A 25,974-nucleotide genomic window follows, 5' to 3' on the forward strand; every position below is an offset into this window, starting at 1 on the left:
TATTTTTAAACTGGCAGCCCCATGCTCAACGGCCGTGGCCTAGATTGCGTATGCATTAGGCTGGCACACCCTTTGTGTCCCTCCTCCCCACCCTCTTCATCATTAGGAATGCTCCAGGCAGATTGTCTCCTGTTTGTCAGCTGTGTGAATACTGACATGGGATGGATCATTAACCATCTGTGCAATGTTCAGCATGGAGAAAATGTTCCAGTGGCATTCCTAATGAAGAGGATGGGGAGGAGGGACGGAGGGGTGGTGCAAAGTTAGGGCACAGATATTGTAGGCCACTGCAGTTTGAGACAGGGCTGCAAGTTTAAAAGTTGTTTTTTAGGACAATAACTGCATCACCTGCCGAACGGACCCCAGGACAGATCTTGGATTAAAAGCAGCTATCCGAAGGTACAAGCGGTTTGGGAGGATCAGATTGTGGGTACAGAGTCGCTTAAGCGATCTTAAAATGATCTCAATAACGATTGTTTCAAACGATATATGGTTCTGTCTAAGCTCTGATCGTTATAAAAAACACATTGTTACTTCGAACTTGCTAATCGTTCGATTGGGGCGAATTATCGCTCCGTGTAGACGGACCATTAGAAAACCTAATGTCTTATGCATCCACATATCCTGTGCTAAAACGTTCTGCTCATGTTTTGCTGGTCTGGCATAGCTGTAGAAATGAGCAGTGCAGTCAGTATTATGGGATCGCCTACGTTGCCTCCTAAAACAGGTGCGAAGAATAAATATAGCTTCAAACAGGCATGGCAGGAAACAGGTCTACAAGGGAAAGGCTCCTGGGTACTGTGGATATCAAGCTGTTTGCAGACTTGTTGACACCATAATTGGCTTCAATTATCATTGACAAATTGTGCAGTAAATGGTTTGACAAATGTCTTAGATCTACGCAGGGGCATGAGGCCAAAGACTAAGTACCTTTAGCACTCTCAAAATGTGTCAAAATTGACATCATTGAGTGCATAAGTATGTGCTTATAAAACGTCCTGAAAGCACAGAATATAAAACTGGATAGTACATGGTAATACTGGGGTCAAGGGCTCTACTTAGGAGATGGATAATAACGGTAAAACAATGAAAACAGCCCGCTTATGTAAGCTGACAACATATATAATACAAATATGGAAACTGTATGAATAGATGACCGTGTCACCTATAATGTATAGATGCTAGAAATATGTGAAGCTCTCTCTTTAATCAACATAAAGCATAATACTACATTTGGTACCCTATCATATAAGCGCTATATGTTTATTACCGTTTTCACATATTGTACACTGTAATTTTACACTGTGCACTCTAAAATTATATATAAAGTTTTCCGGGGAATACTTTCTAGGAATACCCTTTTAAATACTAGAAGCATTTCATGGACAATCCCTTTAACAAATTCACCGGGAACCAGGCCATGGTTCATAAAAAGGACCACAGTACCGGCTTTCCCACGCCTGCGCTGTTCTATCCATGTGCAAAACTTAAAGCGGATGTACTGATGGTACATTTGCTTTAACAAATCAATCTGAGAGCATAGTTCATAGAAACACCAGCACAACATGCACCAGACAGAACATCTCCGGCCTCATTATAAATCAGTGGGGTCCATCAAGTATCATTTGCATTCACTGTGAAGGATTCAGCTCTCCATCATTTTCATTTTTCTGCTTTTGTGATGAAACTGAAAAATGGAAACCTTGACAGTAGTGTGAGCTTAGAGAAGCACATCTTTACTATTAAAGTACAGGTTGAACCCTCTTTACCAGCTAAAATACATAAACGTTAAACAACAAACAAACTTGATCTTGCCATTTAATCCCTTTACCGATATTCCTGCAGCAGTGCAAACCCAATGCTTGTGTGCTTTGAAGCATGCTACATGTACAATATGTGTTGGGTTTGCGCAGCTGCAGGATTACCGGTCCCTAGTTCTGTGCGGTAATTACATTGTTTTGCATCTCTCTATTGCTTCAGTCGGTAGATTTTTTTTTTTTACCTTAGAAGTTATTTAAGGTGGTTTATATTGAATCAAGTTGATGTTTATTTTCTATGCATGTATGCACATAGTGACTGTGAGTGCATATAGTTATGCCCTGGCTACCATGACACGTACACAATAACTTTTTTGAGGCACTGCGGTAGACTTGCATCATGCACCCCTGCAACACTTTGCCTGTATGGATTCCCTAACCTTTATGTGATTTTAACATTTTTTCAATTAAGACTAATTTATTAAATGCTTATGGTTTTTAATGGTCATTTAATAGTTTTTTTTGTTCCTAGGATAAGCAGCAATAGGGATTAATAATATTTTAACTTTTTGAAGTCAAGTTACATTTTGTAGTGATCCAGAATGTCGTAAAGAGGAGTGCTGAAAAGAGGTGACATGTTCTTATTACTCTATCCAATATTCATGTTAGGTAAAAGTCTATGTAAATACAGGATTTATGCAGGCTACACATGCCTCACATCTCTAGCCGTCCCCTTGTCCTCCAGATAAATCACCAGTGAAGGATCTATAAGTGTTTTCGCAGTACAAGTATATTGTGCTTGACAATGGGACTTTTCTCTCTTCTTTATGGTGTTACTGTGGTCTTTGTCATCGGGCCTTCAGCACGGAGTGTTCTGCTCCTCTGCAGAATGAATGGCACAACCCTTAGCTAATTAAAGCACTGAGGGGATTGATGACCCATACTTACAATCTGTATGAATTTTTATGGCATATTTACAGTATCTGTAAATCAAAAAGGAGCTCAATGTTTTCCACCATGGCAATTAATCACGACTTACACTGCATAAATTATCCCACAACTTCTTCTTTTGTTACCAGCAGCTTCGGAAGAAACTTGTTTGGAGACAGACACATACTGTATTCTATTTGCTAAAAGAAGTGAAGAAGGGCATTTGGAAATAGAAAATAATTACTAGATTATAAATATACATTTTTTTAGTAAAGTTGGCAAACTTTGGGGAGTTTTAATTCGCATAAACAATCTGGAGTACATGCCGTGCCCCAATTACATTGGTGGTTTGGAGAAGTGTCAATGAAAAGGAGTATGGCTAAGAAGAGTCATACAATGCACAACAAATGCCTTGTCATGTACTATATTAAGCCTAGCAAGAGAAGGTGGAAGAAAGATTAATATCACAGGGTGTATCTATTTTATCACACAGTGCCAGGTGAATATGGCACGGTTTCAGCCTGTCTTGTTTAATTTTATTCTTTAAGAAAGTGTTAAAAGAATTTTAGGGAGAGACTCGGCACTCACCAGGTGGATGTGCTTATTTATTCAGTGCAATGTGCATGAGTTTACAGCAAGTACGCCTTTCGACCAAACATGGGCTTCATCAGCTTGGTAGAAGGCCATGTCTGGCAGAAATGCGCACTTGCTGTAAACTAATGCACATTTCACTGAATTAATAAGCAAATCTACTTGGTGAGTTCCGGGTCTCTTTCTCTACATATTGCTGAATCTACCCACCTCGTACACCACTGATCCTCGGAGTGCTGTCCTTCCATCTCCAGTGTCAAAAGAGTTATTTTACATTGAATGCAAAATAAGTAAATGTTGTATTAGACGACCTGAGCCGTACTGTAAATGAGTGCCAATTGTAACAACTGATGTCGCGGACCCACTGTACTTTTGCTAGCGATGGCGTAAACCGCACCAGGGAGCGGAGTCTAAGGGGGCACAGGTCTTCACCAGTGCCCGCCGCAAGGTGGGATGGACTTGATGCAGCAGACGACCCCCAGGTCGCTACCCTTGGTTAGGCTAGCTAACGGTGGCGGGCGAGGTGCATCTGGAGACACGTAGGCAGGACTCACTGCAGAAACCACAGGCACACAGCAGGAAAAACACAGCAAGGCTACAGATAGGAACCATGGGCAGGAACAACGAGAGCTGGGACCACACGCTATGGGAAGCATGCAGAGCCTCCAACACTAGGGTCAGGGCAGGGCTGGAATTTATAGGGAGGTGTTTGGTGCATACCAGAGACTCTGTCCCTTTAAATTTCAGTGAAGTAGCGCGCACCCCAGGGGGCAGGGACGCACGAGCCGACAGTGAGGACGCCAGAGATGGAGAGGAGCGCGGACATGAGGCACCCAGCGCGGCTGAAGAGGCAGTGGTGCTGGACCCCTGCACATAGGGACCAGTGGCCGCTAGTGACTGAGGGCAGGGGGAGCGACAGCGGCGGTCCAGCGCATGGACCAGCGTAGCAGCCGTGACACCAATCTCCTAGAGTGCCTATTACATGGCTCGATAACTGTGCAGTCAAGGTTGCCCAAACAACCTCTAGATTTTTCATGCAGCCCTAGCGTTAATCAGACATCAGCTGCATATTTCTTATTGCAGAGGAATATGTGCAGCCACTAGCAGATTATTTTTTACGTCAAAAGTCAGCAAGCATTGTATCAGGTGCAGCCCTGGAAAGAAGTTGCAATGTGCTTTATATTGATCTGCTGGCTAGTCTGGTATACTGCTGTGGAAGAGAATACAAAGTTTCACTTTCCTACTCTGACAAATATGAGAACACAGTGATCAGCAGAGAAGGGAAAACACAGAGGGCACTACCACTGCTAAAAATTTATTTACATTTATATAAAAAGTTATCTTAACAAAGAAACTATAAATCATATATAAGTCTATAAATGACTTCGTGTATTGTGTATTTATTTGTATTTTTGGAATACGCCATTAAATAAATCTCCCCAACTTTTTGCAAACTGAGAAAAAAAAATCATAAAATTCCCAAGCAGTGTAAACAACTGCAGCTTTACATGTGCTAAACAAAGCAAACCAACCACAATATATAGTGTAAAATAATATATGTTTATTCAGTATGCAAAGAAATATAATATTATAGAATGGGATGCACCAACAAATCTTTGCCCTTAAATACTAGATGCACTGTATTAATTGTGTTATCTGTATGACACTTATGCTAAAAAGGACAGAACACTTTTATATGTTGTCACTGGAGGAGGAAACCTGATGTACATTTGCATCTTTTCATAAATGCACCTAAACATTGTTAGTGTTTCTCTAGCAGCTGTTTGCCGGTGGATTTCCTATTAAAAAGGTTGAATATAATGAGACTATTGGTACCAATAAAGGCCCTTTTACACAGGCCGATTATCAGTAACAAGCGTTCCTAGAAATGCTCATTTGGCCGATAATCGGCCTGTGTAAAGTGACAGCGATCAGCGATCGTATCTTTTCAGCTGGCCTAAACATCATCATTTACTGGCCACACATCTCCCTGTGTAAACAGGACATGTGTGGCCGATAGCAATGAATTTAAATGGCCACTCGAGTAATTGTGTTGTGTAAAGGCACTGCAAGAGTGCCGATCTCGCCGATTGACGATCATTTGCGGTCATGGGCAGCTGAAGATTGATTAGTGTAAATGGACACTAAGATTTTCCACATTACAGGACAGGGACAACGGCATGTTTCTCTTTTTTCCACTTACCAAGTCTATCTTGCTCCCTGGCATGGGATACAGAAGTGCTTGTGAAGAGACTTTTCTTCGCAAATGGTGAGGATGCAAAATTATGTATTAGGGAGTCTGATGATCTAATGAACAGGTACAACAATACAATAGAAACTCACTTTATGTCAGTAATATATTATACAGTACACTCAGTTATCACACTGTGCAGAATGAATTAAAGGGGGGTTTCGATATGAGAGATGTTTTGATCTAAGAATAACTAGCCCTTAGCATTTGCCATTTGATTGTGAAGATGGCAACTGTAAATCTAGCAACTGACTTACATGAGTCCCAGATATTTAAAGAAAAACAGCAGGTTAAAGTTTCTAACCTGCTGATATGTCCCTATAGGGCGCGGGTAGCTAAGGATGAAGGTTATTTTTTACCTTCATCCTCATCACCATTTTCAGGATATTTATAAGTCGATTAATATGCTAATTGTGCACTAGGACGGGGATACTGCCTTCAGTGCACCGATCCGCCCCCAGCTGGCCTACGCCTACTAATGAACATTAGCAGAGCAAAGCACCGCCCCCTGGGCCAGCCAAGGGCAGATAGATGGACCAAGGTGGTAGCCCTGCCCCCAGTGCACCAAAATGCCTCATTACCATATGAATTAAATTAACTTCAACCTCTGCGCCCTGTACTCTATAGAGACATATCAGCAGGTTTGATGCTTCTAACCTGCTGATAGTTTCCCTTTAGTCTGTTGAAATGTGCACAATAAATGTGTGTACTGTAGATGTTACTGTGCAACCCTGGAGAGGAATGAAAATGCAATGGGAAAATAAATGCACCAGAATTGTTGCTAAATGGGACATTTTTGTGAAATATTGCAGTCATTGCACTGGTATATAAATAATATTCCTATAGGATAACAATAAAGATGGGAAATAAAATGACAGAATAATATTAGATAAACAGTCTGGTGTCAGATCACCTCTTTAATTTTCAAACCTGCTAAGTAAAAATGGAATATGGAATATAAACGGCTTTTATTAAAAGCGGTTTTCTGCATAAGGCCCTTTAGATATGTCATTTTACACAGTACACCATTAACCAGCGTTAACAGGTGGAGCTTGTCACATGACTTATTGCACCTCCTATATTATCACTTGTGTAGGGTCAGAGAAATAACATGACATCTGATGCATACTTCAGCATCTTACGATCCCTTCACATAGCAGCGGATTTAATGCTGTGAGTTCTGTAATGTAAGCCACAGCTTTCTTAACTCGCAATTTGCTTCTCCGGCTGAGAGAATGTAGAGCCCACAGGCCGTAACAGTACACAGTATAACATCAGATTTCGTTGCAGAGCTTGCAGTGTGAAATCCGCTGCAATACGGTACGTGTGAAAGCACCCTTACGGAGAAAACTTAAGTTGCTGGCTGCTAAAGTGTAGAAACTACACAGTGACAATAATCACAGTATAAAGCCGGTCCCCTATAAGTAATCATACATCCTTAAAGGGATATTCCCATCTCACCTTGTTATCCTTATTCACAGGATAGAGGACAACAAGGTCCTATAGCCAGAATAAATGGTGTGCAGTGTTTGCATACAGGCAGCTCTCCCTTTATTCTCTATGGGCTGCTAAACATTTTTTAGCAATGAACTCGGTAGCCCCACAGAAAATGAACGAAGTGAAGGCCTTGCATGAGCTCTGCGCACTATTCCATTTGCCAACAATTTTGTCCACATTTTTGGGATTGGTGATCACACCCATACTGATCACTTTCATAAGGGGAATATCCCTTTAAGAATGAGACCAAACTTGCAGTTCAGGATTTTGCTGTGTGAACTCCATAGCAAAATCCAGAGCAACACATTGCTTGCAGATTTTATTGTGGATTTTGACTTCCCCTTTGAATGTTAAATTATGCACTGCAGGTCAACTTATCTACAGAAAAAAATCCAGATCTGTAGAAATCTTAGAATGCAGGGCTGGAAGGGGGTGGGGGAAACACCCCCTTCAGCTCATACAATGTCATGTCCCAGCTGAGAAATGCCCACTCAGCCAAAAAACACTCCCACTCCACCACGAGGTACTGTAGGGCGCAGGTCCAGCAAAACCATCAAACGATGTGAATAATAAAATTATTATTTATTATAATAAAAACAATAGTTAAAATGCAACACAATGTGTTCCCAAACCACTTCAGTGACTTGGTGGGACAACGCTGCAGTCACTGAGTGGCTGAGTGGGTATTTTCTGCTGGAATGTGACGTTCTGCGGCGAGGGGACTGGGACAGGTAAGTATAGATTCTTTATTATGTATCCCTTACCCCCTGCTGGCCTTGAATTTTCAGATTGGCCTACAGCACCCCTTTTAAAATTTCATCCTCTTGCTGCTTCTGTATTTCCATGTTGATTTTTCTGGCACAAATCAAAATGAAAATCAGCCAATCACTTACTTCACTTTACCAAAAACTCCTATAAACAAGTAAACATTTAAGATAATATAAAAAAAATACTTCTTGCTAAAAGATAGAACACATATATAGGGACACATATAAATCCAACTTGTGACTGATGATTCTGTACATTTTTCACTTTAAGGCTATGTTCACACAATGTTTTTGAGGTGAAATTACGGCCGTATTTTTGCCTTAAAAACCATTGTGTGAACAAACCCTAAGAGAATTATTGCTATAAGAGAGAACTGACTTTGCCCTTTATGACAATTCAGTGCTTCTGATACTTTTCCTATAGAAACACAGTCATACATAGGTACACATACATAAATGTCTGACATGTCAGGGGTTATCTAACTTAGTGCCACAATTCTACTGCCAGGTGAATATTGATAACCATGGCCTCTATTAATGCAAAAGGTGACAGTAACTGGTTACATGTGTGCTAATGCTGCAGAGGTTACACAAAAATAGCTCTATGAATAAAAAGAAGAAATGGTGTTTTAGGTCCACTCAAAAGCCATTCTAACACTAGCACTGAGGTCTTACGCATAGTTCAGTCATTGCATAATGGCGGCTATCTGGTCTTTGGTGCAAAATTGCACTGGCGCCACAGTTGGAAGATGATGCATGAGCTTTATAGAAAACGATGACCTCAGCGTCCTCCTTTTACATTTGTGGGGAAGAACTACCACAATCTTCTACAAAACCAGTCTGGGAGGATAAGAAGTTACCACTGCAAAAAACAAGCAAACACAAAACCGTATTACAGATATGCCAACACGAATATAAGCAGCCTAGTAATGTGGAAGGACTAAAAACATTTTACTATGGAATCTTCCATCTGGGTTAATTTTTTACTAATTATGTAATCGTATGTGGAAAGGTAATGATATGCTGGTTTTTTTTTGTTATTGTGTGATTTTTGCCTTATATGTTTAGGGGATGATATTGGAGGCATCTCTCGACCAATAATTCTCCTGCCAAATAGGGCCCTAAGGGGCATTCACATTTTCCATGGATGGTCTGGAAATATGGAAAATGGAATATGGAAGATGGGGCACTGCTTCTAATGGTGCTCCATGCCAAGGAGTAAACTGCTAACAGCATGAAAACAGCGCTGAGGAGGAAGGTAAGAGACATACCTTCCTCATCACCACCCTGTGTGGAGTAGGGGGCTATCAGGTTAGAGTCATCAGGTTACCTGCTGATAGTTCCTCTTTATACAGCTGCTCAAAAAATCCGATCAGCTGACAAATGAGCATTTGTTTGGTCCTCACTTCATCGCTGACATTTGTACATGGGGCGATTATCGGAAATGAGTTTTTCTAGTAATGCTCATCTGTCGAACAATCAATCTGTGCAAAAAGGCCTTTAGGCCAAGGTGGAAACCCAAAGTGTTTACAGCTGTGACAGGACAGCTAATGGCGCTCAACAGAGTGACAATGATACCGACAGACTCACGAATCTCAACTTCTTGTAACTTGTAAGAGTGACATGGGGGAAAGAAGAATATTAAGGTGATCAGAATTCACAGCTGAATGTTCAGGATTTATATGGAGCCAGGCTTGAAGATGGGCGCAACACTTTATTAACAAAGTAGAAGGTAGTTTGGAGCAGGCTAAGGGCCATATTACATGGCACAATAACCCAGGGGAAGGGTGCTCCAACCTGTCAGGTCAATGCTCGCTACCTGTACTAGTACATGCACAGACAGCGCGTGGGGAACAGCAGCAAGAAGGGCTGCCTGAATGATCCTTAGATCGTTAGGGCGCCCAATTGAGGTCAGCAGCGGTCTGCTGCCTCCGCTCCTATAGCTCAGGGCATCACGGAGCAGACCATCGGTGCACATATCCTGCTTTTCCAGCATGCTGAAAGACCACGGGCAGATGTCATTGTACATACTGGCTGATCATTGCCTTTCAACACTGCCTTTCAACAGCGCTATTACACTAAACGATTATCAGCCTGAGCCGCCGGTAATTGGTCAAGTAAGGCCGACAATCGTTAAGTGTAAAAGAGGCCCTCTTTACATTATGGTTATGGCCTCCTGTAAACATACATTACACTATTCTATATATAAATATATTCCATTAATTTTTTTTAACAAAAAACACTGAATAGAAAAGTAAAAACATAGAAGATTGATGGCAGCAATACCACATGGGGTCTATCTAGTCCACCTTTTTATTATGACCTTTTGTTTTGTCACAAACACGTGTAGGAATTTTCCTAAAAACAGTGCCACACATGTCCTCAGGTTGTGTGCGGCATTGCAACTTGGCTCTATTGACTTCAATTGAACTCAGCTTCATTATCACACAAACTGACAAGAATGTTCCCGTTTCTCAAAACCTTGATAACTCCCTTAATAGATATGGTTTTTGCGCCTAGCACTATTTTCTGTCCAATAAAATTACACCACAAGATTGTCATAACGACATTGATACATCTCGCCCTACACGTCTGTATTTTTGTCAAGGTGCCTTCTCTCGTTCCCCCTCCTTTTGATATTTCACTTGCTCCTCTCCTCCTCTTTTCTCTACACTCTTTAAAAGACTTCCATTTTGATTTTATCCATTACACTTGCAAATTGTGCTGCCTCCCCCTCCTCCCTTCCCGGACCCCTATTCTTTCCCTTTCTCATAGCTTCTCTCCCTATGTCTGACTGCAGGAGAAAAGAATCTAATGATGCTGAAAATTGATTCTGAAGCGTCCTGACAATGCTGTACATCTTTCTCCCTCCCCGCCTGCCATCTTTATGGCCTCCGGCTGTAAAAGTCCCTTTTACTCCCACTGGAGAGAGGCGGATTTATATCAATGCGCAGGCTGCAACCCTTCTCGCTGCTGCTGCCCTATTCCAGAGCAAGGAGGGAAAATGTTTTCCAAATTTCACCTGTGTCTTGTCGAAAAAAGTTCTGAGAGGCGTAGAATCAGAAATCCAGTCCTCATGTATCGTACCACAGATAATGTCTCATTTGTATACAGTATTAAAATCTACCAGTAGGGCAGAATTTCTATTTGATAGTCTCTGCTATTCTTACATTATGGATTACATCTCATGGCGTCTGTATACTGAATTGCTCTTGCAGCTATGACAAGTGTGACAACATAAGCGATGAGTGGAACCAATCTTATACTGAACCGTACAGACACATTTGTGTTCTAAATAGGAGGGTGGTCGCTGTTTCTTTACATCTCTATTACCTCTGATGATGTACAGACTTAAAGGGGAGCCACCTATTATTCCCACCCTATCTAGAAGGAAGAAAGTAGAAAGAAGAAGAAAAGGCTGTATTGCGCTATGTAACAGATTAATGAACAAATCAATTTTATTAAACTGTTGCTGCAGATTGTGCTGAGTAAATGTTACATGTATATAAAAAGCTTAAATTTTGTATACATGTTAAAATTTGTTAAGTGGTTTTAGAACACCAAACCACTAGCAAGTCTTTATGTAGCTAGGGGTTTAGAGTTCCAACAGTGCATGTATGAAACCCACTCAGTCTGACAATGAGAGCACAGACACATTACCCCAATGAGACAAGAGAACATCTCAATTAATTACACATGCTAGATAGAACAGTGTATGCTATGCTCCGAACATATACCTCCAACATACCAACATGGAGACCACTGATGGTCTCAGAGAACATAATTCAACACTAAGGGTACTTGCTCTGAGTATAAATCTGTTTCATTTGCTTCACACCCACCTAATGGTTTTAGTAGGCAAACTTCAGCAAACTATTACCTATTTACTGACTGGCTAGGCTGGGTTCACACTACGTTTTTGCAATGCGTTTAACGGACCCAAAAATGAGGTCGACCACTTTTTGTGTCCTTCAAAAAAAAAAAAAAAAACGGATCATAACAGATGCACACAGTTGCATCTGTTTTTTGCAATCTGTTTTTCATCCTTTTTTTTTTCTTCAAAAAACGGATTGCAAAAACCTAGAGTGAACCCAGACTTACCTGGAGGAATCACTTGCTGGCTGTACTACCTGGCAGTCATGAGTCAGTGGGCACTACCTGGCAATCACGAGAGATTGGGCACTACCTGGCAATCACAAGTGAGTGGGCACTACCTGGCAATCACAAGTGAGTGGGCACTACCTGGCAATCATTATATAGAGTAATATTATGTTGGCGTTGTTAGCAATCTGAAGAGGAAATGTGTGGTTCCTACTGTAGTTCTGTGATGATTATACATGTAATTGCTGATCAGTCATGTTCTTATAGATACATAATAGCCAATGTCATCTGTTCACCTTCATACTCCAGTTTCATAAGAGACCATGTGAAATATCATTAGTTTATTGAAACATAAAAATTCAAAGAACAAGGCGAGTTCAATAAACATATGTTACAGTGATCCCAATGTTTTAGAGATTATAGAATTTGCTTTAAGGGATTCTAGGAAAGATGTATTTTAGTATACTTAGCATTATGATATCTCCTTTAAAGGAGCACTAAACTCTAAGAAGTGGATACATGTGACGGGACGTAGTGATCATGGGAGCATAATAATCCATTTGAAAAAGATTACAGTCGGCATCTCCCAGTCTAACTACAATGATAACAGGGAACAATAGACTGAATTCAGCCGCACGGCATATGGTTATAACACTGTCTCGGCACTGTTAGATGGCGCCTCAGATTGCGGCATATAGACAAAACTAAACTCACATGCAATGGACAATTACCACATGATTCTGGTGGTAAAAAGGCAATCTCACCAGCACAACTGTGCAACCACTGGCTATCTGTGGGGGACATTCTGTCTAGAAGAAGCTCCAAAGAGAACCCATCTCAAGTCTGTCCACTAGTGCCATATTACTAAGACCAAGAGTCATGTGCAATGGTCCATCCTAGTTAATAGGAGCAATGAACAAGGCTCATCTGGTGTCATATGAATGCCTAGCCAATTGTACTTGTCAGATCTGTATGATTGCAGTTGTTGTGAAACAATGCAGTATCATGAGAATTTCTGGAATAATGGTTGCCAGGTTCAAGAAATTTTGTTCTAAAGATACATATAATAAACTGCTTCTTAAATTGGTTGTCCTTACTTACCTTTACCCCAATATTTCAGAAAGGAAGTAGACGGCACTCACCCTTGCCTGGTAAAGAAAATCTGGTGTTACTGGGCAAGATGGTAGCGCCCCCCCCCCCCCCCCCCCCGCTACCTTCTCGCACCAGTAAAGCCTGAATTTCTTTACCAGGCAAGGGTGAGTGCCGTCTACCTTCTATTCTGATCTGATGATTTTAAAGCGACTCCGTACCCACAATCTGACACCCCCAAACCACTTGTACCTTCAGATAGCTGCTTTAAAACCAAGATCTGTCCTGGGGTCCGTTCGGCAGGGGATGCAGTTATTGTCATAAAAACAACTTTTAACCCCTTAAGGTCAAAGCCACTTTGCACTTTTGCTTTTTCCACTTTATGTTTAAAAGTCCATAGCACTTGCATTTTTTCACTGAGAGACCCATATGAGCCCTTATTTTTTGCGAAACCAATTGTACTTTGCAATGACAGACTTTATTTTTCCATAAAATATGTTGCGAAACCGGAAAAAAATCATTTGCGGTCAAATTGAAAAAAAAAAAAAGGAATTTGTTTGGATTTCGGGGAGTTTTGCATTGACGCAGTTTGCCCTATGCTAAAATTGACTTGTCATGCATGTTCCTCAACTCGTTACGATTACAACGATATGTTACATGTATAACTTTTATTGTATCTGATGGCTTTTAAAAAATTCAAACCATGCTTTTATCCTTTGGTCTATGGGGCTGTGTCGGCTGTGTAATTTTTTGCGCCATTACATGTACTTTCTATCGGTACCTTGTTTGCGCATATACGACTTTTTGATCACTTTTTATTACATTCTTTCTGGATTTGATGCGACCAAAAATGCGCAATTTTGCACTTTGGAATTTTTTTGCGCTGATGCCGTTTACCATGCGAGATCAGGAATGTGATTAATTAATAGCTTGGACGATTATGCACGCAGCAATAACAAACATGTTTATTTGTTTATTTATGTATTTATATTTATAAAATAGGAAAAGGGGGGTGATTTGAACTTTTTATAGGGGAGGGTTTTTTTTAATTTATAAAAAAACATTTTTACTTTATTTTTTTTTACTGTAACTTGAAGTCCCCCTGGGGGACTTGTATATACACAGCAAAGATCCATTAGATCGGTGATAGATTGCTGTGGCCTGCTGCTCTCTGGGGGAGATCCGACCCACTAGACACCAGGGATGTGAAGTTTAAAGCACTTAAATACAGCTGTCATGTTTGATAGCTGCATTGAAGTGCCGGGAACAGTGGCGTTCAGAGCGGGGTCCCCCTCTCTGAACTCCCCCAGCGTCACCATGACGTACCAGGTACGTCATGGGACGCTAAGGGGTTAATCCTACAGTGCTGTGTCTAATGTCCGGGGCTTACATTTGTATATGCATTAGGCTGGCACACCCTCTCCGTCCTTCCTCCCCACCCTCCTCATTATTAGGAATGATCCAGGAACATTTACTGCTGTTTGAGCTTTGCACAGGTGTATTAACGATCCAGCCCATGGGGAATAGGAAGCAATCTGCCTGGAGTATTCCTAATGATGAGGAGGGTGGGGAGGAAGGACAGAGAGGTTGTGCCAGCCTAATGCATATACAAATGTAAGCCCCCGGCCGTTAAGACACAGCGCTGCCGGATTAAAAGTTGTTTTTATGACAATAACTGCATCCCCTGCCGAATGGACCCCAGGACAGATCTTGGATTAAAAGCAGCTATCTGAAGGTACAAGTGGTTTGGGGGGGTCAGATGGTGGGTACAGAGTTACTTTAACAACTGCACAACAGAAGCCAATAGCTGATGAACAATAGATTTCTTTTTTGTTTGCTGATCACTGGTCCTTTAACACGGGTTGATTATAAGCAGTAAGAGCTCCTGTTAGCCGATATCGGCCCATGTAAAAGGACCCTTAAAGGAATATTCCCATCTCTCTCTATATATATAGTTAACATTGTAGGGCTCTTCAAAGTAAATATTTTAGCAAATACATTTATGTAGAAAACCTGTCTCTTCCTGATATGTCACTCTTCCCCTCCTATTATTGACAACTCATTGTCTAATTTACTGATCACTACTCCACTCTAAAAGCAGTGGTCTAGTTAGTATACATATTTATATACACTGTACAGTATATAGCCGAATAATATCTTTTTTTTATACTTAGTTTAATCCCCCCCATGTTGTTTTAATTTTGATATGTCCCATACAAAAAAGGGGTCAGATTTACTTAAAAAATAATTTTTCTACATGTGTAATATAACAAAGCATACCAACCCTATTGAGCCAGCACCAGCACTCTCTCAGCTCGGCCAACAATACTCCAAACCTGAAGCATGGCAGTGACTGACTGCAGTGTATTTGGAATAGGCAAAGCAGAGACAAGGGGGGCCCTGATTTCTGATTGTGCATGTTCTATTTTCTTATTTTACAAATGTATTCTACAATGTTTTAGTTTGGTTTTTAAATCCGCTGTTGGCAAAAGACATCCGAAAATAATGACCATGTTCATTATTTTGACGTTCGCGGTAAAATGTCCGTTATTCAATGCATTGTGTGCATTGGACGTCCGCCTTCTCATTGACTTCAATGCATTGCCATTACAGTCACTTAAATCGCGGCAAAAACTGAGGTTTTTTTAAATATCAAATATTTTTGCCGTTGTGTCTCGGCCTAGTCTCAAGTGTTTTAGCCATCGCTCTCTGTGTCTGTGTCCCCAGGCACTCCTATCTCCCCTCTCCTTTATAGACTTTCCTTGCCTGTAACCTGATTTCTGAGCTAGCTACAGGGCAGTTCTTAGCTGATTTTTCAAAGTGGAATACAGTTTAGCAGGGATGGGGAAAGAGGAAGGATGCTTGATAACCGGAAAAGGAAGCATTTTGCCTGATAAGATATATTACCAAGCGTCATAGTCGCTTGTACTATTGATCTATACCAAGTTTATTGAAATGACAGTGCCTATTTAATGCCAGGTAACCAGTGCAGTCAGCATACAGTTCCTGCAGGACTGACACATCCTAGGAACCAGGCAGTAGTGGTCAGTGGTAAGTATGATTTATTTTTTTATTGTACCCAGACTCAGTTTAATTGGTCACCTTCTGCATAAACATGTTAGGTCCTCTAAAATGTGAGAAGACGTTTGTAGCCACACTCTGCTCTGGATAATAGATGATGGCACTGATTGTAGGTCTCCCAATCTTTTACATGGTCACTGTGGTTATAAATCCCTTGTTATAAATAATACAATTATTGTTACAATCACTCAGAAATAAGCGAATCGTAACAATAAGTAGCCGGTACAAATGGATTGAGGCTATGTTGTAATTTTACATTCAGGACGTGTTCACTAAACGTAAAAAAAAAAAAAAAGGGTAAAATATGGACGTATTTAGATAAATACGGCCTGAAATAAAGAACATGATGATTATTTCAGGCCGTATTTATTCAAATACGGCTGTATCTTACCCTTATTTTTCTGTGAACTAGGACTTTGTGTGAAGATCTATACTATAACCTTTCATGTGTAGGATGGCTTTATAACTAGGACCTAGCCTTTTTTTTTAGTTCAATAGATGTGCGCTTTAGCTGTTAGAAAGAGATCCACCGCTTATTATGAACCTGCCCCTTGGGTACTGGCCGTAAAAAGGTTGACATAAAATTATCAAGTATTTTAAGACTAAAACTGTATCAGTGCAAGGAACAGAAGACAAGTGATCAATCTGTGGCTTAAACATCCTCCCGAATACACAACAAGTGATGAGTGGAAGGGATTTTGCTCCCCTGGCAGTAGATGTATTTCTGGCAATCAATAAATCTAATCAAACAAGTAAGCGGCTGAGTTCAGGTATAAGTATATGTGAGAGGTACTGCTATACAGAAGAAGCGTGAGCTCAGTATGTTTAATTTCACAAGTGGTAATTCTCAGACAGCCAAGTGTTACCAAGGCATACAATCAGAAATGTACTGCAGTAAGTGTGCTGCATGTGATCATAAATTGCTATAACCTGCTTAATGGACCTGCAAACTAACTAGGCATGGAGGTACATTTCATTTGACCCTTGACGGCTGGCACTTTCAGCACGCACCCCCCCAGACTGCAGATTTATAAGCACTCCTGCACGTAGTGTGTAGCCATGCCAAGTACAGAAAGACATAAGGGAGATGCCTACCTGCAGTACCAGGAGGTATTTTTATACTCTACAGTATGAGAAAGGTGTTTGAGATGTAAAGACAGCACTGGAGACATATAACTGCAAAGGACAGGGATATGGTAGTACAGTGTGTCGTAAAAACAATGTGCTCAAACTACAGAGCAGATGGGTGATAGAAAACAAGAAAGAAGCCAGCGTGAACAGATCAATGATTTCGGTTCCAGCTGGAGACAGCAATAAGCAAATTGCTCGCACTAAAAGCTCCAGAATGCGTAACTGCTGCTCATGTAGAAGAAACGCTCGATTCTGGCAGCAAAAGCGTTACACACAAAGGTGGCTAAGTAAGTGCTGCAGCTCACTTCCAGAACATGCTATAAGGAAGCTTCAGAAAATCTGCTGAACATTAAAAGTTAATGCTTTGAGATGTCCGCAGAGCACTATGTTATCGTTCACCCTCTATTCTGAACTTTCTGTGGTCGTCAATGTCCGAAGATCTTAATTTGACGCACAGGGAGTAGCTGACCGCGGGTCGTTTCCCGTCCTTACTACTGTCTCCGTCTTTGTTGGTTTTAATGCACCTGAAGCTGTATGTGTCTGCTGCCTTTGTGATAATGGTAGGGAGGGAAACGTGGGGGTAGGACTGAAACGCAGATGCTAAAACTGATGCTAAAACTGACAAAGTGCATTGGCAAGCTGTCAGCGTTATCCAGCAAAACCTTCCCCCGGAGGATAAGGCAAAGGTGAAAAACAAGGAGCTTACAAGTGGCCGCTCTTAACGCCTTTTCACACAGGCCAATTATTGGCAAGAAGTGCTGCTGTAAATGGTGTTTTGGCCAATATTGGGCCCGTCAGCGATCAGCCAAGGAGTGAGAAAACGCCCGATCAATAGCTGATCGCATCTGAGTAGTAAAATCTGTGTAAACGGCAGCATGATCAATGCAAATATCGTTTGTGTCAATTTTGTGAAAACCACCTCCCCAGCTGTGCTTCACGAACAACTAGGGATTGCCTCACTGGTAAGGCCCGCCTCACAGTTTGAGAAGCACTGTGCAAAGGGCACCGAAAACGAGCACCAATCTCACTGATCCCTGCTTGCTTGCGTCCTTGCACGGCCCCATATTGGAATCTATAAAAGGACTTTTACAGTATATAGATTAAAGACATTAGCAGTTAAAAGGTCCCTATACACTTTATACTTCTGTGGGCTGAACCCGCTGCTTGTGGCGAGTTTGTCAGTGTAAAATGCATGGGGCTGTATTGAGATTTCACCAACATCATTTGTAGATGGGGTCAGATGTGATGAAAAAATCACTGCCCAACCTCTTTGTTCTCAGAGAGATAAGCCACCACCAGATCAGTTTGGATGTGGCTTATCTCTCCCCATAGAAAACAGAGGAATGTTTAGCCATGATTAACATTCATGTGTATGAGGGGGAAGGACATCCGTTACTGAAGGTGTATGCCCACCTTTAGAGCCATGGGTGCAAATGCAACCAAGCTTATCAGCATAACATTGACATGTTCTCCATGTGTTGGCTTGCTTTCCTCCAGATTCCTTAGGATGTGAAATTTATATTATGCACTCTACTGAAGATACAGACTGATGCTAACACTACACAGAATACATAATAAATACTTGGAATTGTTAAAAAGACCAAATTCAACCAATATAAAACAAGATCGTTTTGGGGACAATAAAAACTGGCGCTAAATTGCAAAAGATTTTTTTATTTTTATTTTAAACTTTATCTAGGTCTGACGTATGCTGTTCTGCATAAGCATGCACGTTTCGCCAGTATAGGCTGAAATATACTCACCGAGTCAGAGCTGTCTTCAGGCAATGGTTGCAGCTGACATGCGATTGGTGAAGGTTGGTTGATCACAACCCTCTGACAATCTCGTGAAAAGACAGGCAGAGTAGAGGAAAGCTGCTCACTTATTTTGTAGGGGTCTTCCTGCTGAGGTAGCCTCATGTTTTCTACAGACTCATCATCTGAGTCGGGAAGACCCTGCAGTGAATTTGATGAACCTGTGTAATGCAAGTAAACAAAAATATGTTATTACAACTATTACACGTATATCATCCCTTAAAGTTTACCTGTCGTTTGGTCCAGATCTGAGTATTCAGATCCGTACCTATGGGGAGAACGAATGAGAGAGAGGACGCATTCCCGCTTTGATTAGGAAAAAAATGTTGGGCTCATAATGTAAGTCTATGGAGTTCGACTCTTTTTTTCTTACACAGACAGGGAAGAGGATGCGCTGCAGCAGGGTGCTGTTCAGGGTCGGCTCCAGGCTTTTGTGGGCCCTTGGGCAACAGAGCCTTAGCGGGCCCCTCATCCATCCACTATGCACAATCACTTGAGACACCACTAACATACACAAACACACACACACACTTTATTGACACAGACACTAACTGACTGACTGAAACTGACTGACTGACACTTACAGACTGACACAAACACTGACAGACTGACACTGACATACAGCACTTCCAGCTCAGTGTTCTGACTCTTACTCTCTGTCAGGGTACTTTCCACACTGTAAGGTTGAGGACCTTCGAGTCATGTGATCAGGTCCTTCACCCTTTTCTCTCTCTGTGCAGGTCCTGCTCCATCTCCTGTGTCTTCTCATGTTCAGCCCAGTCACCCAGCCCACTACAGTGAGCGAGTTAAACATTAGTACACCAGGCCTTTCTCAGTCTATGGGCCCTGGCACTTGCCCGGTTAAGCCCTGTGCTAACACCGGCCCTGATCCTCTCTCCGCTCGTTCTCCTGATGTCATGTCAAAAGTTTTTACAAATGTCAGGTACACTTTAATGACAGATTAACTTTGATCTTAGTGTTCATATGCACTGTATTATTCTGTCCAATACAGGTACCTCCATGGGTACTCAAAAAGATGTATTATCCCCACCAATCGTGAATTTACTATTACTCATTTGGTGTCACATATAAAAGACATACTTAGTGCTGCTGTCATATCTTCTTCAGCCATTTTGTCCTCTCTCCATTTCTCATCTGCAAGTTTGTCCAGACGTTCCTCCAGCCTCCTCACATACTGTATTAATTCCTAATGAGACAACAGAAAGTGTTCAATCCAAAGGGAATGTAAGACTAACTGAGAGAAGCGTTATAGGGAATACAGTGGTAAACGTCTCACCTGTCTCTCCTCTCTTAGCTGCTCCTTTTCCATTTGTGCGACCTTCAGGGCAGATTTTAGCTCACTCAACTCTCTTCTGCTCTCTGATAACTGCACCTGTAGACCATAAGACATTTATAAGCATTTATAAAACGTTTATGTGATGCTCATGCTGGGGTAAAAAAATGTACTCACCTTTCCCTCCCCACACTCCCTGCCATTCTAACAATGCCTGGTCCAGTTGCTGAGTACATCCTGGTTGTTAAAGGAACTTGGAAGCATCAGTTCAGCTGGAGTGACCACTTCCCGTACCAACAAAGACGCCATGAAGTGGTGAGCAGCAGAACCAGGCATTAATGAAACCGTGAGAGGATAAGGGAAGGTGAGAAGCTCATGTACATGGCAAAGCAATACATGGACACTGTCAGGCAGCAAACATGTCTCTGCGGGTTTATATTAGGACCTATAGTTAGTCTTTGTGCTGACATATGACCTCCTTGAGGCAGAATATGCTCGTCTATATGAGGCAAGGCAATTTTTCTGGTCCAAGCTGAAAAGATTTTATTTCTTGTAATGTAAATCTGATACCTGTCTGGCATCTTTCTCCTGGTTTAACTGGCATTGAAGCGTTTGCCTCTGACTCCTCTCTTCATGTAGGCTGCTCTCCAAATTCAGCTTCTCAGCTTTCAGATTGACGATCTGGTCCCTTTTAGCCTGAAATGCAGAACAATACTCAATGGTAAGTGGTCTCAGGAAGCATTTTTGTCTGGTAAGTGTCAGGACAGGCCAGGGTACACACAGGTGACCCAGAGACAAGTGCGGCCCTGATGCTGTCCCACACCCACTGTTCCTGCATACTTGCCTTAACGTGTCTTAGAAAACAAGGGACAACTTGGAGCTGTCCCCTAAGTGAATATAGGTGGAACAGGACACAAGACAAATACGAGACAAACTTGAGACAATTACGAGACAAGGACAAATATACACAATGTCAGGTGGTCAGAAAGTTAGGGTCAAACCATTTTATTTTAAGGGACTTCTCCTTTTATGCCTTGTTTACCTGTAAACCCATATACATTATGTGAAAACCAAGCAAGATAGCAGCTACAATTATTATAACAATATATGTGGTTTTATTTCGGTCTTTTGTTACTTGCTACTGCCCCAACAGATCCCCACAAACAATTCTCAAACACTCACATACACACAAGGGGTAATTTTACAGACAGCCACTCATAATCTATATTTTAAGAGGGTAGGATCAAAGCAGGACTAACAGAAACTAATGCTAACATGGGAACATCCTAACTCTCTGCAGATGGACTTTTGTACAGATGAAAACACAAGACCAGAGGACTGGAAGGAAACCCTGCTAACCACTGACCCATGCCGCCTATTGCACAAAGGTATAGCATTACCACTGAGTTTTTACAACATTACTAAAAAGAGATTCCTGGAAAGCAAAAGTCACCACTGCCAATAAAATTCACACCTGGACGATCCTAAAGCTGGAAATAAAGCCCTTTGGACAGATGAGTCAGTATGGGAACTTTCTGACGACATAGACCCAAGAGCCAATAACATCCAGCATAATGCAACTATAGATTCCACAGTGAGAACATCATACAGACATATACTGTGGTGTGAGAAAACCTCAGGGCCTCAGGGCCTGGCACCTCATGTTCTGACATAGATATGGTACCAATACTTTTGAATGGAAAACCCTATAATCCAAAAAATGTGTTGTTTCCTAAGGTCACTAATCTGAATATTAAAGTAACCAAAGACCATTTATCATAAAGTGTGATTAATTTACAATAAGGGTATATACATGGAAGGGTGCAAGAACTTATACACAGTATAGTTTCACTTACAAGTCATAATGATATCATACTTACCTCCATGCTATGATTTAGTGCTGTCTTTTCTTGCCACCACTGCCCCATGCCTTCCTTATACCTCAGACTCAAGTCAGATACTTTAATGGCAAGGTCAGCAGTTTCAAGGCGACTTTTATGAAGATCAGAGATAGTACGATCCCGTATGGAAGACACTGTTGTTAGCTCCTCCCCCAGGAGCATCACTTTCTGCTGGCTTGCTGAGAGTAGATCCTGTGTGCAACGCAGCTTCTCACGCAGTGCGTCCATCTGCAGCTTTAAAAAACATAAACATGTTCTGATTATTTCCCGCTCACCGCAGCTGCTGCTGGCAATTCTGAAGCTGTCTCTGGAGCGACAGACCGCTTAGCCAATCACTGGCTTAGACGGGAAAGGGCTGCATCCACGGATTGGCTGAGTGGCCTGTCACTTCACTGATGGCTTCAGAAGTGGTGGCAGTGGTCGGCAGGGGAGAGCTGGGAGGATAACGCAGAGTGTGGACAGGTAAGTAGAATTTTTTTTTACTTTATTCTGTTGTCTGTCGTTGGTCGCGCATCCCTATTACACATTATTAACAACCAATGATTTTTAAATATGTTGGAAGACAACGATCAGTTGATGATTGTCTCTTTGGCCCATCATTGTCTTTACTGAATTGGCAGATAATGGCTCCATGTAATAGGGCCCTAAGCTGAGACTTTCTGTTTTGTACAAAGTATTTACCAGCAGTGTCCATCCTCCTTTTCATTACGGACAGGATTACAGTGGAACGTAACAGTATATAGATAACACATAACTCACAAAAGCTAAAGCTCAGAGCCCAGCCCAGTCTACTGGGCCTATGAGGTTTGCTGTAAAGCATCTCTCTAAATGCTGTTAAAAGCTGCTCGGGCTATAAAAAAAATATGTTTCTGTAGATGGCTTTAATCAGTAAAAAAAAAAATTAATAAAAAAATACAAATACAAATATATATATATATATATATATATATATATATATATATATATATATATATACTGTATATATACGCTTTAAGCATCTTACAATCAAGGCCTGAATGTGTGGAGACAGAAGATGTAAGAACATGTAAAAGTTATAGATGTACAAACAGACATTGCAGAAACAGAAACAGACATTGTCAGAATGCTCAGGAGGAGGCCTCTCATGTCATTGTATGACACACACCTGGGAGCGTTCCAGCTCTGATGTTGTATCTGTAAGACGTTGTTTCAGCTCATCCTTCTCAGTTTCCAATGAGAGTTTTCTTATTCCCAACCTAAGTGATATAGAAGCATATAAAATGTACTGTTTAGCGTATTATAAAGTTTAGAAAACTTTACAATCTAGTCCTACTGTATGGTACTCAAGTACATATAGGATAACTATTTCAGTGAAATAATGAGCATCACATAGTACTGGTGTATAAGGCGACTGGGTGTATATGATGACCCCCAACCCAGTTAAAATAAAAGAGTTTGGGAATATACTCACCGTATAAGACTACCCCTCTTACGCACTTTCCATCGGTAGTTTGCTTGCGTATATGTGACTTATTGGTCACAAATTTTTCTGGATTTGATGCAACCAAAAATGTACAATTTGCACTTTGGCCTTTTTTTTGCGCTTATGCCATTTACCGTGCAAGATCAGGAATGCCATAATTTAAAGGAAAAGTCTGGTGAAAAATTTTATTAAAGTATTGTATTGCCTCCCAAAAGTTATACAAATCACAAATATAAACTTATTACGGGAAATGCACATAAAGTCCTTTTTTGCCTGCACTTACTACTGCATCAAGGCATTACTTCCCTGTGGCTGCTGGAGAGGATGATGGCAGGGGGACACTGAGGGACACAGGGCACTGGAGGGACACTGAGCATCCCTCTGCCATCATCCTCTCCAGCAGTCACAGCCCGCACAGCTCTGGGAGTCGGGTCGTGACATCACCATTTTATCCAGGAAGTGACGCCTTGATGCAGTAGTAAGTGCAGGGACAAAAGCTCCCCAACCGTATGTGGCGACCATATAAGGCAAATAAGACAACCCCCGACATTACTGATCATTTTTCGGGGTTAAAAAGTCGTCTTGTATTCCAGAAAATATGGTAGGTCACCTATTCACTGGCAGCCAGTAAAAAGAAATGTAATGCTAACCTGATAGAGACGTCTTTGTTCAACCATACTATGTAACTATAGTGAAGTGTGGCTTTCTTTAGCAATAAGAGCTACTTCCTGAAGTCTGAAGAAGCTAGACCTGTGTTAATCTGTTGACTGCTGAGATCGCTTATCTTTGTCAGAACATTTGAGTCTGGCTTCACACTGCCTTCAAATCCTAGAAAAAGGGCAAAAAATACACCATGGCATTTTTTTGTTGTTGCAAAAAACGCCAGCAGCCAGATGTTAGCTGAACATCAATGGAAGTTTATGATATGCCTTACACACACAGCGTTTTTTGAGGTGCTGTTTTTCTCTCCTTTCTGGCGATTTAGAGGCTCTTGGGCGTTTTTTCCAAAACGCAGCCTTCTGAGAGAGTGGCGTCACCTTTTGTGGTCCAGCAGCTAGGTCATGCGATGGCAGAGGAAAAAAAGTTCAGCACACAAAAACGCCTACACCACAAAAAAGATCATTCATACATAAAAGTCAAAAGCACTAGAAAAAAATGCAGAAAAAATGCAAACGCATAAAATAAATGCCATGTGCCACATTGGCGTTTTTGTGGCTCTTTTTTTTGGCCTGAAAAATGGCAGACAACAAGTGTGTGAGGGCACCCTGACCTCTTCGTGCTGTGGCTAGTTTGGGCCTTAATGAACAAGTTCATTTTTCAAAACCCATCTCACTGTATGTGGTTATAGCTCCGTGATACTTAAATGTACGCTAGTGATGCTAAGATTATTTTTTCGTGACATATTGTACTTTATGTTAGTGGCAAAATGTGGTCACTATCGCAAGTGTTTTTTTTGTGAAAAACCTTAATATTATTCAAATTTTTTTTTTCTCCTACAGCATGCACCATGTGGTATAAATAATGAAATCCTTTTACAGCTTGGGTCATGGTCGATCCCAAACATGTCTAGTTTTGTTTTATATAACAGCTTATTTTGTAAGGGGAATACAATATTTTATTATTTGGGGGGGGGGGGGGATGTCTATTTTATTATGTTTTATTTCACAGTTTTTTTTTTTGTTTTTGCTTTTTACTTTTTCACTACGACAATGTAGTGTGTAATATAGTGGCGGATAGGTTAGAGAGGGGACAGAACATTGAGGTGGGAGGAGAAGGGTCCTGTGGGGGGAGGATAAGACCAGTGGATAGGGAGATCCATATGTTGCGGATGAACAGTGAGGATGATTGTAGCCACAGCACAGTAATAAATCCCATTTCTTATAATGAAGCAGTGAAACTCAATGGTAATATAAAGTGTATGGTTACTAATGCCACAAGTCTAGCCAGCAAGATGGGGGAGATGGAGGCCTTGGTTCTGGAGGAGTCCATTGATGTGGTTGGTGTGACTGAGACATGGCTGGACTCCTCACATGACTGGGCTTTCAATATTCAGGGATTTGCATTGTTCAGAAGGGACCGGGTGGGCAGAAGGGGAGGAGGAGTATGTCTGTATGTCAGAAGTGATATTAAAGTGAGTGTAAAAGATGCAATAGTGGGCGATGACTGTGATGATGTGGAAGCATTATGGGTAGAACTACAGAAGGAGGTAAAGAGTGAAAAAACTATTCTTGGTGTAATCTATAGACCTCCCAACATTACTGAGGGGATAGATGGTCAGTTGAATAGACAAATAGAGCGGGCTGCCCGG

At 41.3% G+C, this 25,974-nt stretch overlaps 1 protein-coding gene across 4 annotated transcripts in view; it reads right to left on the reverse strand.

The window, feature by feature from the left end:
- Positions 1–4,819: 4,819 nt before the first annotated feature.
- Positions 4,820–25,974, reverse strand: part of CALCOCO1 (calcium binding and coiled-coil domain 1) — a 40,118-nt gene continuing 18,963 nt past the window's right edge. For all 4 annotated transcript variants that reach the window (XM_069970228.1, XM_069970226.1, XM_069970225.1 and 1 more), the window contains 7 exons: positions 23,349–23,439; positions 22,184–22,438; positions 20,874–20,999; positions 20,307–20,402; positions 20,111–20,216; positions 18,959–19,170; positions 4,820–8,655 (listed from right to left, as the gene is read on the reverse strand). In XM_069970228.1, the coding sequence (XP_069826329.1) occupies positions 8,650–8,655; positions 18,959–19,170; positions 20,111–20,216; positions 20,307–20,402; positions 20,874–20,999; positions 22,184–22,438; positions 23,349–23,439 (892 nt within the window). In that variant the 3' untranslated portion in view covers positions 4,820–8,649. The remainder of the gene's footprint in view (positions 8,656–18,958; positions 19,171–20,110; positions 20,217–20,306; positions 20,403–20,873; positions 21,000–22,183; positions 22,439–23,348; positions 23,440–25,974) is intronic.

The sequence above is a fragment of the Dendropsophus ebraccatus genome, chromosome 5 (genome assembly GCF_027789765.1).
Source record: "Dendropsophus ebraccatus isolate aDenEbr1 chromosome 5, aDenEbr1.pat, whole genome shotgun sequence".
Taxonomy (NCBI): Eukaryota; Metazoa; Chordata; class Amphibia; order Anura; family Hylidae; genus Dendropsophus; species Dendropsophus ebraccatus.